This window comes from Sapajus apella, unplaced genomic scaffold (assembly GCF_009761245.1).
Source record: "Sapajus apella isolate SASKATOON/1434 unplaced genomic scaffold, GSC_monkey_1.0 scaffold47, whole genome shotgun sequence".
NCBI classification, from domain to species: Eukaryota; Metazoa; Chordata; class Mammalia; order Primates; family Cebidae; genus Sapajus; species Sapajus apella.
The window spans coordinates 1,847,379-1,862,028 of record NW_022436987.1 but is presented as its reverse complement, the minus strand read 5'-3'; the positions used below and the strand labels follow the sequence as shown (position 1 = coordinate 1,862,028).

Genomic DNA, 14,650 nt, shown 5'->3' with positions numbered 1-14,650 from the left:
GATACATTTCTTCTTTATAACATTCATCACAGTTGTGATTACTTGTCTTATATTAACCTTCACATAACTTGAGTTCCAAGAGAACACGGATTGAATGTTCTCATTCAGCTCTGTATCTGCAGAGCTTGCACTAAAAATTGGTAAAAGCAGTCACTCAAATATCTGTGGAATACGTGAATATATAGATGAATGTGGGGCATAGCCAGAAAAGGAAAACAGAGTCTTTATTACAAGTAACTAAGCTAATTCGTAAATAATCAAAAGGAGTCTAGACCCAAGACAAAAAGCTGTTAGGAAGCACTCTGTTGAGCCTCTGCACCTGCACTGGAGCTGAAGGGATTCCTTTTCAAAAAATTAAATCAAAAAAAAATTTTAAGTATAACAACAACAAAAACTGTTAGGACACTGCTGCTGTCATCTGTATAAGAGCCGATAAAAGTTTAAAGGGCCAGGCGCTGTGGCTCATGCCTGTAATCCCAGCATTTTGGGAGGCTGAGGCAGGTGGTTAACGAGAGGTTAGGAGTTTGAGACCAGCCTGACCAACATGGTGAAACCCCATCTCTACGAAAAATACAAAAATTAGCCAGGCATGGTGGTGGGCACCTGTAATGACAGCTACTCAGGTGGCTGAAGTGGAAGAATCGCTTGAACCTGGGAGGCGAAGGTTGCAGTGAGCTGAGATCGCGCCATTGCACTCCAGCCTGGGTAACAAGAGCGAAACTCCGTCTCCAAAAAAAATAAAATAAAATAAAATAAAATAGCTGATGAAAGTTTGATTAAGTTAGTAAAATAAAGATGGAGAGAAGGAAAAGGGTTCAAGAGATATTTAAGCAGAACTATAGGACTTAGAAATTAGGTGGAAACTAGAATGGCAGAGTCATTTGCTCCAAATAGGGCCTTTCAGATGTTGACCGATCCATGACTATTAAGGGTAGAAGATACCACCTAGTGAGATTGTGGGTGAAAAACATCTTTAAATCATTGGCAAAAAGTCAAAGGTTAGATGTGCAGGTTCATTTGTCTCTTCTGATAATAGGCCTTTCTCTTAGTTATGTTAATAGTAAATTGAGCTGCGAGATTCAACAATGCTCATTCAACAAGTATTTGTTGAGAACACATTATGTGCCAAGTACTGTGATAAGGATATAATGGTGAGCAATACAGACTTGGACTCTGACTTCATGAGGTGTATAATGAAACACCATTAAAAGCACTACACACCGGCTGCTCGCTCTGCTCCATGCCTCACTGATGAATCCCCCATCACAGCTGCCGCCAACCCTACCACCACGGGCTCTGAGCAGAAGATGGCTGTGCCACCCAAGTGTGCCAATCTTGGCAACCTGCCAGGAATGTCTTCACCAAGGGCTATGGATATGGCTTAATAAAAGTTGATCTGAAAACAAACTGAGAATGTATTTGTAAGCTTAGGCTCAGCCAACACTGAAACCACCAAAGTGACAGGCAGTCTGGAGACCAAGTACAGATAAACTGAGTATGGCCTGATGTTTATGAAGTGAAACATACAACACACTAGGACTGAGATTACTGTGGAAGAGCAGCTTGCAAGTGCACTGAAGCTGACCCTTCATTCATCCTTTGTCACCTAATACTGGGGGGAAAATGCTAAAATCAAGACCAGGTACAAGCAGGAGCACATCAACCTGGGCTGTAACCTGGATTTTGACATCACTGGGCCTTCAATCTGGGGCACCCTGGTGCTGGGTTACAAGGGTTGGCTGGTTACCAGGTAAATTTTGAGACTGCAAAATTCTGAATGACCTAGAGCAACTTTGCAATTGGCTACAAGTCTGATGAATTCAATTTCACAATAATGTGAATAATGGGACAGTTTGGTGGCTCCATTTAACAGAAGGTGAATAAGAAGGTGGAGACCTGGACAGCAGGAAGCAGTAACACTGATATGGTTTGGCTGTGTCCCCACCAAAATCTAATTTTGGATTATAGCTCCCATAATTCCCATGTGTTGGGGGAGGGACCTGGTGTCAGATAATTGAATCACAAAGGCAGTTTCCCTCACACTGTTCTCGTGGTAGTGAACGTCTCATGAGATCTGATGGTTTTATAAGGGGAAACTCCTTTCACTTGGCTCTCATTTTCTCTCTTGCCTGCCACCGTGTAAGATATGCCTTTTGCCTTCCACCATAATGGTGAGGCCTCTCCAGCCATGTGGAACTGTGAATCCATTAAACCTTTTCCTTTATAAATTACCCAGTCTCAGGTATATCTTTATCAGCAGTGTGAAAACAGACTAATACAAATACTCACTTTGGAATATTGAAGTATCTGATCAACCCTCACACCTGCTTCTTGGCTAAGTGAACAACTCTAACCCGATAGGTTTAGAATACACTGAGACCCTAAAGCCAGGTATCAAAATGACACTGTCAACTGTCCTGGATGGCAAGAATGACAATGCCAGTGGCCACACACTAGGTTTGGAACTTAAATTTCAAGCATAAATACTGTACAATACTTTTACATTATTTTGCAGCAGAGCTACCTTCCGAATTTGTCTCTTTTACTGTATGTCTGGGATGCAAGCATTGCTAAATGTTAGATTTACAGGCTAAAGATGTTAGATTTCCAGGCTAAAGATAATTCAGCTTTAAAGTGTTACCCTTTCAGAGGTATAAAAGAAACCCAGTTCCAAAAACGGTCCTTTCAGCTATACACTTGGAAGGGGAACTTGGTAGCCCTTCTAGAGATGCCAGGTTTCTTTTTTATCTAGAAATGGCTGCATGTGGAAGCTGATATGTAGGCATTTTTAAAATCATATTGAGTGAATGAAATTGTGACTTCCTAAGAATCAAACCTTGGTTTCCTAGCCCTAATTAACGAGAGGCTCCTTGCTTGACGGTGTGTGCAAACTCACTTGAAAAGAACTCTTTTAGACAGATCTTCATGACCTGTTTCCAACCCAGTTAATCAACACCTCTTTTAAACCAAAAGGGTGTGGTAATTGTTTCTTTTGTGCTATTTTGAGGTGAAGAGGGTGGATGTGATGAAGCCAGTAATCCAGGAATTAATTCCTTCTCATGCTGTGATTTTCTGCCCCTCTACCAGAGAACGAAATGACTTCCAGGAGCTCCAGATATAAGCTTGGAAGAAACACATGGTGACAATACTGAGAATCTAAATTGGACTTCTGTTGTATTCTCACCACTGAATTTATTTTTTAGCAGTTTAATGTGTATATTTTAGAGTCTTCTATTTTGTGTGAAATTAGATCCTCCCTTTCAAATGCTGTAATTAACATAATTCAAAGTAAAACTTGAAAAACATGCTGAAAAAAGTGTGATACACCAAAAGCATGAGGGATTATGGGAGCTGGAGTCTGGGGAAGAGTTCTTTGAGGAAATAATAACTAGGATCTCAAGAATGAGAGGTAGCGGCCGGGCGCGGTGGCTCAAGCCTGTAATCCCAGCACTTTGGGAGGCCGAGGCGGGTGGATCACGAGGTCAAGAGATCGAGACCATCCTGGTCGACATGGTGAAACCCCGTCTCTACTAAAAATATAAAACATAGCTGGGCATGGTGGCGCGTGCCTGTAATCCCAGCTACTCAGGAGGCTGAGGCAGGAGAATTGCCTGAACCCAGGAGGCGGAGGTTGCGGTGAGCCGAGATCGCGCCATTGCACTCCAGCCTGGGTAACAAGAGGGAAACTCCGTCTCAAAAAAAAAACATAAAAAAAAAAAAAAAAAAAAAGAATGAGAGGTAGATAAAGGGGGAAAGCACTGTAAGCCAGGAAACAGCACATACAAAGGCCTTGAGATGAAACAGTACATGACAAGTTAGAGAAACTGAAAGGCGGCCAGTGTGGCTAGAGCACAAGACAGAGGGAAACAGTGAAGTGTGACTTGAATCAATTCAGCAAACAGTACTGGCAGTCCAGTGTTTGATAGTTACTGATAAGGCTGGGAGTAGGCAGAAGCTGGATCATGCAGGGCATTGCAGGTCATATTTAGAATCTCAGTTTTTATCCTAAGAATGGAAAGCTACTGCAATGGTTAAGCATTAGTTTGTATTTTATGGCTTATGAGTGAGGAATAGATTGAAGGGGTACTAAAGTAGGTATAGGAAGCAGCAGCAACTGTAGTAATCCTGGTGGGAGATCATGGTGAAGGTGGAGAAAGGTAGTGAGAACCAAGGGATATTTAGAAATGTAAACTGGTAAGATTTGGCAATTGAGTGACAGGAGAAAAAGGGAAATGCCTTCGAGCTTCTGCAACTGGATGATGAGTACCAGGTACAGGATAGTTTATTAGGAAACATATTGAGTTTGGGATGTTTTTGAGATACCTAAGTGGAGATGTCAAATAGCTTGGAGGAGATCTGGAAGTCATCAGGAACTAAAGTTCAGAGTGGGGATGAAACTGTCCAAGAAAAATTAGACTGAGAAGAACAGGACCTAAAGAAACACTTAGATTTAAAGGCTAGGAGGAGGATGAGCCTGCAAAGGAGGCTAAGAAGCTATGGTCAGAGGTAGTAGTAAAACCATAAAAGTAGAATCAGACACCAATGGAAGAGTATCAATGATAAGAAACTAGAAAATTTTACCAAATGCTACTGTGAGGTAGTGAGGACTAGGAAATAACTACTGGATTCAAGATAGGAAGGTCATCACCAAGGTGACCTTAGAATCATTTCAATAGAATGAGGGTTGCAGAAGTCAAAATGAACTGGGTTGTGGAATGGAAATGGAAAATGACCTGCAGGATGAAGAGGTCCAAACTATCCAACTGTTCTGAGAAGCTTAACTGTACAGCAGAAAAGATGGAAGTGTAACTGGAAAAGAAATGAGGTATGAAGTGGTTTATTAACAGGGGAGTCTTTAGCATGTTGAAACACTGATGAGAAGAATTCAGTAAAGTAGAAGTCATAGATCCTCAAAGAGAAAAGGACTAGGATTCTGAGCACAGGAATAGGCACTGGCCTTAGACAAGGGGTATACTTGCCTTGTTTAGATGAAAGAGAATGATGCATATATGTGGGTAAACAAATTGTGGGATGTTGAGAGAATTACCGATAGCTGCTACTTTCGTCTATAAAGAAAGAGTTACTTGCATAAAGTAAAGATAATGGTGGCGGGGTGGGGGGTAATAACAGATTTAAGAATATGGTTTGAAATAGTAATTGCAGGGATAAGACTAAAAAAATCCAGTAGGACTATGGGGCTGAGATATTTGAAGCTGATAACCATGGATTCATAGTGGTGTAAATTTGCTCCACAGTAGTTTCCTTGGGTGGCATTTAGCTGTCCAAATGCAGGCACAGACAAGTTTCACTTTATTTAAGGGTTCAAAAAAAGAGATGAAAGGCAAGGAAATTCAGCCTATTGTATGCAAATTACTAGTTTAAGCTATCTAGGAATCTAAAGAAGGAAGGAGCTAACGGAAAGAAGCATTGGCTGCAGTGAAATCAGAGACTGATAGAGGGAATAGTTGAATAAGCCAAGTGGAAGGAATATGGTCAATAATAAGATACAAGTATTTTGAAGATTGAGCAGTTTGAGGTCATGATAATGGCCAAAATATGACAAAGGGAGTGAGTGGCTAAGACAGAGTGAAAACTATCAGAGATTGGGCCAAAGAACTAAGAGACAAAACACCAAATAAATTGTCTATGTAATTAAAATATCAAGGAGTGGACAGGAAGACCAAGAGCCAGCTGTTTAGAGTAAAGCAGCAAGAGTTGTAGTAAATGAGAGTGGTAGATAAGTAATGAGAGGGTTGTATAGATGACTAGCCTCAAAAGATTGAGGCTTTGCAAAACAGTGGGAAGTTCTGAAGCCACAATGGCAGGAACACTAAAGTACCTCCAATGTTTATGTTTGTGATAACAGGATAAATAACTTGATAAAGCTTTGTCAACATTCTTTAATGTTGTGCTTGGAATATCACCTTGCTCTCATTATGCCAATGGCTATCACTTTATGGCAAGACCTGAGGAAGACCAGATTATACTCAAGGCAGAGTGGTAGGAATAAGGTTTTTCTCCTACACGTGAACTTATTTATAAACAGGGAAGAACCAGGACAAAAGAGATTGAAATTTTAAGGGATTAACTGATGGGTCAGGTTGAGGGACATTTGTTTTTTCATGCCTAGAGGCAGGTTAAGTACAAATGGGCTTGCAGATAGAAGCTCTCAAAGGCTTTAGAGTCAGACAGATCTATGTTCCTAGCTCTTCATAAGAAATTACTATCATATGACATGGAAAGATGAGAAGCACAAATATTCACAATGGAAGTTTATTGCAAGGATACACACAAATGTTGATGTGGAAGAGTCCTCCCACTGGCAGCACGGTATCACAGGTCCCATCCTCCTGTCTTCTGGAAGTTAAGAAGTTCACAACCTGTTTTACTTGCATTTATATTTCCCAAGGACAATAATTTCATTAAATAGAAAGCAACTCCGTGGGGAAGGTCCTGGTCAGCAACTTTTACCATCCAAACAAACTTTTCTGTTCAAGAGATGGCAGCTAAAGGGGGCAAAAAATATGACTGGAACTATTTTTTCTCAATAAGAAACTGTATATAGACTCGACGCAGTGGCTCACGCCTGTAATCCCGGGACTTTGGAGGCCAAGGTAGGCAGATCACAAGGTCAGGAGATCGAGAGCAGCCCAGCCAATGTGGTGAAACCCGTCTCTACTAAAAATACAAATAAATTAGCTGGGCATGGTGGCGCATGCCTGTAATCCTAGGCTACTCGGAAGGCTGAGGCAGAACTGCTTGAACCCGGGAGGCAGAAGTTGCAGTGAACCAAGATAGCATCACTGCACTCCAGCCTGGGAGACACAGTGAGACTCCATCTCAAAAACAAAAACAAGAACTGTCTATAAAAGGGTCTTCTGGCACATTCTGGATTGTTGCTTGCTCATCTGTTAAGTGAGGCTAATACCTCTTATAGTTGCATTATAAAGATTAGATAAAACATGACATCTACCAAAATCAGAACCTATACAAAGTGGGTGCTCAATAAATACTATCTTAAGAGGCAGCCTGGTGAGTAAAATGAACATGGACTTTAAAGTCGGATCTGCACTTTAATACTGGGCTTGCTACTTGAGAATTTAAATTTTCTGCTCTGTAGATAGGACAGAACATCTGCTTTGTGCGTAGTTGTAAGAAATTTTAAAATTTATTACTGTGGAACCAATGTCTAAGAGCTTCAATTCCTTTAAAAAAAGAAACAGGGTCACTTGATGTGGGGTATGTGATTAAGGACAATAGTGAAGGTATAAAATAACTGCCATGGTAATTAGAGAAGGAAATGGACCAGGAACCCATAAAGGTAAAGGACTGCGTGTAGATGTGAGGACTTGGCTAAGGTTGGAGGCCTTGAATATTTAGTGGCATTCATTACACAACTGTTTTAGTCTAGTAGTTTGGAAGAACAGAAAAGACAGAATAAGTAGAATGATACAAAAAGATGGCCAATGGTGGCAAGAAAATAGGGTGATGGAATGGTATGCTATTCAGGCTGCTGAATACAGAAGTAAATTACACAAAGGTGGGAGGCGGGGGAGGCAATAATGAGAAAAGAATGGAGAGGCTGGAATTAGAAATCACAGATTTCCATGGAACCAATATGGGGCAGATGATAGAAAGCTGGAATTAGGAAATTCTAGACAAGCAGTGAAACATTAAAGTAGCATTAAGAAGTCCCAAATATTTAGTTTTATCCTTTTTATCACAACGACTGCCATCTACTTGTCCCTTTAGCCCTTCCGTTTCTCTCCCTCAGATTTGGCTGTATTGCAGATTATGTGCCCAACTTTCTCCCTTACTGATTGCCCCTGAAGACAAGCACAGACTTCTTTGTTCAAAGGTTTTACTGCTCATCCTGGGAAGACTGTAAATACTAAGAAAGTAACAAGCTGGGGAAATGGCTGAAGTTCCAAAAGACCCCAGACTTCTTACAGGTTTCATCTCTCTTCTGTGGCCACTAACTTCTCAAGGAGGCAGTACCTAAAAGCCCTGTGGTTTTTTTGACCGGTTGTACTTAGATAGCTTCTCCTTTCCTAGATCCAGCAGAATTCTAGACATGTAAGACATAGTTCACAAAACAGTTATGAACCAACAAATACTTGGCTCACGATTATGAGCCATTGAAGTCAGTCAGACTTAAGGACAACTAGACAGAGCTCCCATTTCCTGTCATCTGGGCAGGAACCAATTTCCTGTTGTATAAATTGGCCTTCTGGTACATTCTGGATTCTTGCTTCCTCATCTGTTAAATGAGGCTAATACCTCTTACTCACAGTTTTGTTGTAAAGATGAACTAAGGTAAAGCATGACATATTACCCATCTTAAAACTGTACACACAGAGCCTGCTTTAACCAGCTGCCTACAAATGCTCAGGTTTTCCTTATACATATAGAAGAAAATTCCTCAGCTGCCAAGGCTGAAGCCAGCGGATATGTACTAAATGACAGAACAAAGGATTGTGCCAATTAAGCAGGCAAAGCTTCCTTGCCCAGAATATAAATCAAACAGAATAAAAAGCGGGTTTATTGGCTCCAGGAAAAGGAGCAAGGACACCCAGCTTTCAGGCAACCTCGAATTCTCTCTGTATAGGATTCACCAACCCCAAGGTCCACTGGGGTCCTTCAATCAGAGAAGTCCGTCCAGTGCCTTCCTTCCTGGGGTTGGGGATGGCTAGCTGCCTGATGGAGAGACCCCAGGCTGTTCAGCAGCAACGCCTGGCACAGCCGAGGCAGCCTCGTAGTCTGCGATGCGGCGCTGTACCAGAGCAGGCATGAGCTGCACGTAAGCGGCCATGAGGCGGTGGTTGGAATGGATCAGCTTCCCAGCACAGCTGTGCAGACAGGCCTCCTAGAAGGAAGACAGGGTTTAAGTGGAGGGTAAAGGTGTCTGTCCTGTCAGGCCCGCCTCCTTCCTTCCCCATGCCCAGCCTAGGGGTGAGAGTCGTGGAAAATGCCAGTGGCAGAGGTAGGGGAAGTGGGGAGAGGAGAGAAGCAGTCTACTGCTAAACTATTTGTAGCGTAACCTCCCTACACAGTTCCCCACCTCCTCAGCGTCCAGAGCTCGGTGGTGCAAGCTGGGCACACAGCGCTGGAAGCAGAGTTCTGTCATCCGATTGTAGACCAACAGGAAGTCACGCAGCTGGGAGAAAAGGGAGACCACACTTCTACTAAAGGTCTCGCCGCCCGAAGTTTCCCAGGCCCGCGCACCATAGCCCGATGTTTCCAGCCCTCAAATCCCTGGCTCCATAGGGTTCCCGCGATGTGCGCAGGAATGCGAGCTGAACGTCTGGCCCCGAAACGACTTAGTTGTCACTCACGTTTCTAAGTTGCTGTTGTTGCTGAGGCTGCTGCTCCATCACGCCACCGGCGCATGCCCTACGCCACTTCCGTTTCAGCTTCTCGGTACCGCCCCGGAAGTATCCTCCCGCCGCTCTCGAGAACTAGCTCGAGTATCGCCCTGCCCTCGGCTGCGACGTCACCTCCGCCCTTATAATCTGCGACGTGGCCGGCTTCTTCTGCCCGGAGAGGACGTCACTTCCGCCGAGTCCCTGACCTGCTGCTAGGATCGCGACGGGAACTGGAGCCCGAGGTCCCCGCGCGGCCCGGGCCTGGCGCCCTGAGGGGAAGAGCGGCCCGGCCCGAGGTGAGAGGGACATGCTTGGGCGACGGGAAGTTGAACGCACAAACCTGTCCAGAGGGCAAGATGCCCCGAGCCCTGGGGAAGGATGAGGACACACCTGATGTCCAGGTGTATGGGGGTGGGGGCGGGGACTCACACACCTGGGAGACATAACTGACTGTGGAAGGGATCACCGCTATCCTGGGAAAGAGAGGCTTTTACCATAGTGGGAACATACACCAACTGATCTAACTAAGGCCTGGTGGGGAGGGCCCGAGGAAGAGGAGATGCATGGGACAGAGGAGGGGGAGACCCCCTGAAGGGAGGGGGAAGAAACACTAAAGGAGTGTGAAAGGCCAAGCAACGGAGAACAAACGTGAATTGGGCGGGGGGGTGAAGACCTGAGCCCTGGAAAGGGTTCATCTCCTGCTCAGCATAAGCACGCCTGCATGGAGATAAGTTCTAAGAGAGCAGACTTTCCCTCTTCACTGTTGTATTTTAATTGTTAGAAATAGTGCCTGACACATAGTAGGCACCCACTAAATGTCTGCTGAATGACCGAATGAGTATATGAATAATCACCAGAGTCCTGGTGAGGTTGGGGGCTTGTGAGGAGACACAGTGCTTTGGTGTGCCTGTGTACACATGTGCATTTTGGAGGGGAGAAATACATACACCTGAAGAAAGGGACGGTGGCCAAACGCTGGGACACTCAAACCCTGGGACAGCCTTTAAAACCTCAGAAATGACAGAGGAGGCCTCCTTCTTCTAGAGTGCTGGCCGGTGTCCAGAACTTCTGTGTTGGGCTTTGCAGGGTGCTGGGGTGGAGAGTTTTACTCCAATACCTTCCCTAGCCATGACGGACGGGATCCTAGGGAAGGCAGCCACAATGGAGATCCCTATCCACGGGAACGGCGAAGCCAGGCAGCTTCCTGAAGATGATGGGCTGGAGCAGGTGCTTCTGTTTGATTCTTCTAATTGTTTCAATTTAGGAATCCAATTTCTAAGCCCTGGGTTCTCACCCCCTATTCCAGTAGCCTTCCCCTGACTTATGTGACTCCATTCTTTTTACATATCATTCTGATTCTGTGCAGAGTTCCCTTGTATACTGTCTTTATGATGCTTGAATCCAAACTTGTTCCCACCTCCAAAATGCTTCTGCTCCACCTATGTTCCTGAAGCAACCCCTCTTCTCTGGCCTATAGGACCTCCAGCAGGTGATGGTGTCAGGACCCAACCTCAATGAAACCAGCATTGTGTCTGGTGGCTATGGGGGCTCTGGTGATGGACTCATCCCCACAGGTATGAATGTTCAGAAACAGGAAGCTTGGGTGGAGGAGGGGACAGGAATGGTTTGGGGAAGCATAGGATATGTCAAGGAAAGCTTGAATTATGTCTAGAGATCTTGGGAACTTCTGCTTGTATGAACCCCATGGACTCTCCTCAGCCCAAGAGCAACTCCCAGCATTGTCCATCCACTTCCCTTTTGCCACTTGGCCCCTGAAATGGCTCATTTGTCCTTTCCATACCACCACCTGAGCAAAGTTAAGACCTACTTCACAGTAATGCCCTACTCTACAGCTTGAGGCTGAGTTGGAACTTTGTGAGGCTTCTCAGAATTTTACTTTAGATTCTAAAGTTTAGAGGAACAAATACTCCTGAATCTCACACTAAGATTCCACATGGGAATGCAACCAGGTTTCTTGTTATCATGATCCACCATCCTTTACTCCTGCTACCCCCAAAGTCAGTGTATTTTCTTCTGTTTCCTCTGCCCCTGTACACCAGCAACTCCCTGCAAACCCCTCCTCCAACCACTAAGGAAGTCATATATATATCAGGATTTGACTCTCACCATGCAAGATTCGAGTTCCTCCTATTAAGCAGTAGAATCCAGTTGTCTCTAGCATTTCCTTCAGGGAAGTCAATTTCATGTGCTGGGAGAGAAGTATGGGTGGGGCCACAGAGGTATGGTGTATCTAAGAGAGGCTGGTGTCAGAGAACTTGATCCTTTAGGGTCTGGCCGCCATCCATCTCACAGCACCACTCCTGCTGTCCCTGGAGATGAGGTGGCTCGGGGCATCGCTGGAGAGAAGTTCGACATTGTCAAGAAATGGGGCATCAACACGTATAAGGTAGGATTTAAGCACATCTCCCTTCCCCAAAACTCCTTATGGGTACCTTTTTTCCCTTTTCTTCATGATAGTAATACCTCGTCTGTGGCTGAGAGTAGGAGCCTGGGGGTGCTGGGATAGATATTGTTGTGTGGGGAGGCTGTTAGGGTCTCTGACCAATTCCCCCATTTCCCAATCAGTGCACAAAGCAGCTATTATCAGAACGATTTGGTCGAGGCTCACGGACTGTGGACCTGGAGCTAGAGCTACAGATTGAGTTGCTGCGTGAGACGAAGCGCAAGTATGAGAGTGTCCTGCAGCTGGGCCGGGCACTGACAGCCCACCTCTACAGCCTGCTGCAGACCCAGCATGCACTGGGTGATGCCTTTGCTGACCTCAGCCAGAAGTCCCCAGAGCTTCAGGTGCCTCAGCCAGACCAAAGAGGGTGGGGGAACTGGGCACGGGCCCTCTCAGGCAGTCATTCCTCATCCTCCCTCCCTCCTGCAGCCCACAGGGAGAACCCCTTCAGGGTGGGCCCAGCCCTACCCCCAGCAGCACTCACCTGTGGAGGCAGCCTAAGGGTTTGTACAGAGGTCCAGAAGTTGGAGGGGGTGGGGGAGGGGGCACACTAGGTGCCTCACAAATAACCCCTCTCTGCATTGGGGAGAATGCCTTCAGTGCTAACCTAATCAGAGCCCCTCCCCTGCCTGCCACACTAGCTCTCAGACTGTTCCAGTCTTGTGAACTTATCCAAGAATGCCCACCACCCACATTCCTACCCCAGGTATCCCCAGGGTGACCCCCCTAACTTTCTGGCTAAGAGAGCCTTGCTGGAGGCAGTCCTTGGTTGTTCCAGTTTTGCTGGCTGTTTCCTCCCTGGGGAGGAGGGGAATGAAGGGCTCTACAGCTCCAGTCTCGTAGGGAGTGTTATTCAAGGCCTGTTCCTCCCTTCTGCCCTCAGGAGGAATTTGGCTACAATGCAGAGACACAGAAACTGCTATGCAAGAATGGGGAAACGCTGCTAGGAGCCGTGAACTTCTTTGTCTCTAGCATCAACACATTGGTCACCAAGACCATGGAAGACACGCTCATGACTGTGAAACAGTATGAGGCTGCCAGGTGTGGGCACTGGCGGGGTTTGGGGAGTTGGCTGGCATGGGAGGAAATTTGGGCATTAGGGGCATAAGAATTCAGGAAGGAAAGGAGAGTATGTGTTGAAGACAAAGGGGTGGAGACCAGCCTGTATCACCCCCTCCCCAGGCTGGAATATGATGCCTACCGAACAGACTTAGAGGAGCTGAGCCTAGGCCCCCGGGATGCAGGGACACGTGGTCGACTCGAGAGTGCCCAGGCCACTTTCCAGGCCCATCGGGACAAGTATGAGAAGCTGCGGGGAGATGTGGCCATCAAGCTCAAGTTCCTGGAAGAAAACAAGGTGCCAACCCCATCCTTCTTGACCCTAGCCCACCTTTCCATCTGTGACACTAACCTTCCCCTCAGACCCTCCCCATATTGAATGGGAAAATGCAGCCTAGCTAGGGAGTCGAATGTTACCTCCTCAGCCCCCTCTAAACCCCTGGGCCTTTCCAGATCACCCTCCCTCCAATTCCTGGCCCTTTCCTATTGGAGGATTTGGCTGCTGGTCCCAGGAACATTACTAGGAAAAATCACCCCCTTAGCTGGGGTACCAAAACCCTAGGCCCAACAAATCAAGTGAGGTTTCTTCCATCAGACTGACCCTTCTCCTTTGACTCCCTGGGTAGAATTCAGCCCTTACCCCAAAAGCACCCTCAGAGCAGAGGCCTTGTGCCCCTGGTCTGTGCCTGGGCTCAGGCTCATAGACCCTCAAGAAGGGCGCCTGAGTCCAGCCTTAGCTGACCCTGCTGGACCCCCAGATCAAGGTGATGCACAAGCAGCTGCTGCTCTTCCACAATGCCGTGTCCGCCTACTTTGCTGGGAACCAGAAACAGCTGGAGCAGACCCTGCAGCAGTTCAACATCAAGCTGCGGCCTCCAGGAGCTGAGAAACCCTCCTGGCTAGAGGAGCAGTGAGCTGCTCCCAGCCCAACTTGGCTATCAAGAAGGACATTGGGAAGGGCAGCCCCAGGGTGTGTGGGAGATTGGACATGGGACATCCCTTGTCACTTGCCCTCTAGCTTGGGCTCCTTTTTCTGGCTGGGGCCTGACACCAGTTTTGCCCACATTGCTATGGTGGGAAAAGGGCCTGTAGGCCCAGAAGCTGCTGCCCTATCTTTCTGGCCACAGGGCTTCATTCCCAGATCTCTTCCTTCCACTTCATAGCCAACGGCTATGACAAAACCACTCCCTGGCCAATGGCATCACTCCTCAGGCTGGGGTGTGCCCCCGACCAATGACAGAGCCTCAAAATGCCCTGTCAGCCAATGGCAGCTCTTCTTGGGCTCCCCTGGGCCAATGATGTTGCATCCAATACCCTTTGTCTCTCCTCTATGCGTGCCCATTGCAGAGAAGGGGACTGGGACCAAAGGGGTGGGGATAATGGGGAGCCCCATTGCTGGCCTTGCATCTGAATAGGCCTACCCTCACCCACCCACCCAGTTTAATTGTGCTTAGAGCCCAAGATTGGGATCTAGCACTAGGAATAAACCTTTCATAAAAGCAGGCCCAGCGAGGTCAATTTGTGGGGGGGGCTCTAGGAGGGTGGCCTGGGTGGAGACATGTCCAGTCTATCAAGTCAAAAGAGCTGGGGCCAGGCAGCTGAAGTCAGATTTCAGAGATGATCTGAAGACCCAGTCTTCTCTCCCAGCCCCAGTTGGAGCCAGCTTTATTTGTCCTTTAGCTGGCACCAAGATAGCTATGGATCTTAAGAGCATCAAATCCAGAGGGGGTTGGCTTTGCTGACCATCATGCATTCATTCATA

General features: G+C 46.4%; 2 protein-coding genes and 1 pseudogene across 3 annotated transcripts; 2 read left to right on the top strand and 1 right to left on the bottom strand.

The window, feature by feature from the left end:
* Positions 1 to 1,307: 1,307 nt before the first annotated feature.
* Positions 1,308 to 2,903, top strand: LOC116525055 (annotated as a pseudogene).
* Positions 2,904 to 6,257: 3,354 nt separating this feature from the next.
* On the bottom strand, positions 6,258 to 9,441 carry TIMM10B (translocase of inner mitochondrial membrane 10B). Its single transcript, XM_032240582.1, has 3 exons — positions 9,336 to 9,441; positions 9,062 to 9,157; positions 6,258 to 8,866 (listed from the first exon to the last, which is right to left on the bottom strand). The coding sequence occupies exons 1-3, from the start codon at positions 9,372 to 9,374 to the stop codon at positions 8,690 to 8,692; spliced, it is 312 nt and encodes a 103-aa protein (XP_032096473.1). The 5' UTR covers positions 9,375 to 9,441; the 3' UTR covers positions 6,258 to 8,689.
* Positions 9,329 to 14,391, top strand: ARFIP2 (ADP ribosylation factor interacting protein 2). Of its 2 annotated transcripts, none has more exons than XM_032240580.1 (8): positions 9,329 to 9,661; positions 10,452 to 10,592; positions 10,843 to 10,939; positions 11,654 to 11,772; positions 11,952 to 12,173; positions 12,713 to 12,870; positions 13,012 to 13,186; positions 13,647 to 14,391. In XM_032240580.1, exons 2-8 carry the CDS (start codon positions 10,494 to 10,496, stop codon positions 13,800 to 13,802), a joined length of 1,026 nt encoding a protein of 341 aa, XP_032096471.1. In that variant the 5' UTR covers positions 9,329 to 9,661; positions 10,452 to 10,493; the 3' UTR covers positions 13,803 to 14,391. The 2 variants fall into 2 exon arrangements, with proteins under 2 accessions (XP_032096471.1, XP_032096472.1); XM_032240581.1 differs by having other exon boundaries at positions 9,412 to 9,661; positions 10,492 to 10,592.
* The last annotated feature ends 259 nt before the right edge of the window (positions 14,392 to 14,650 follow it).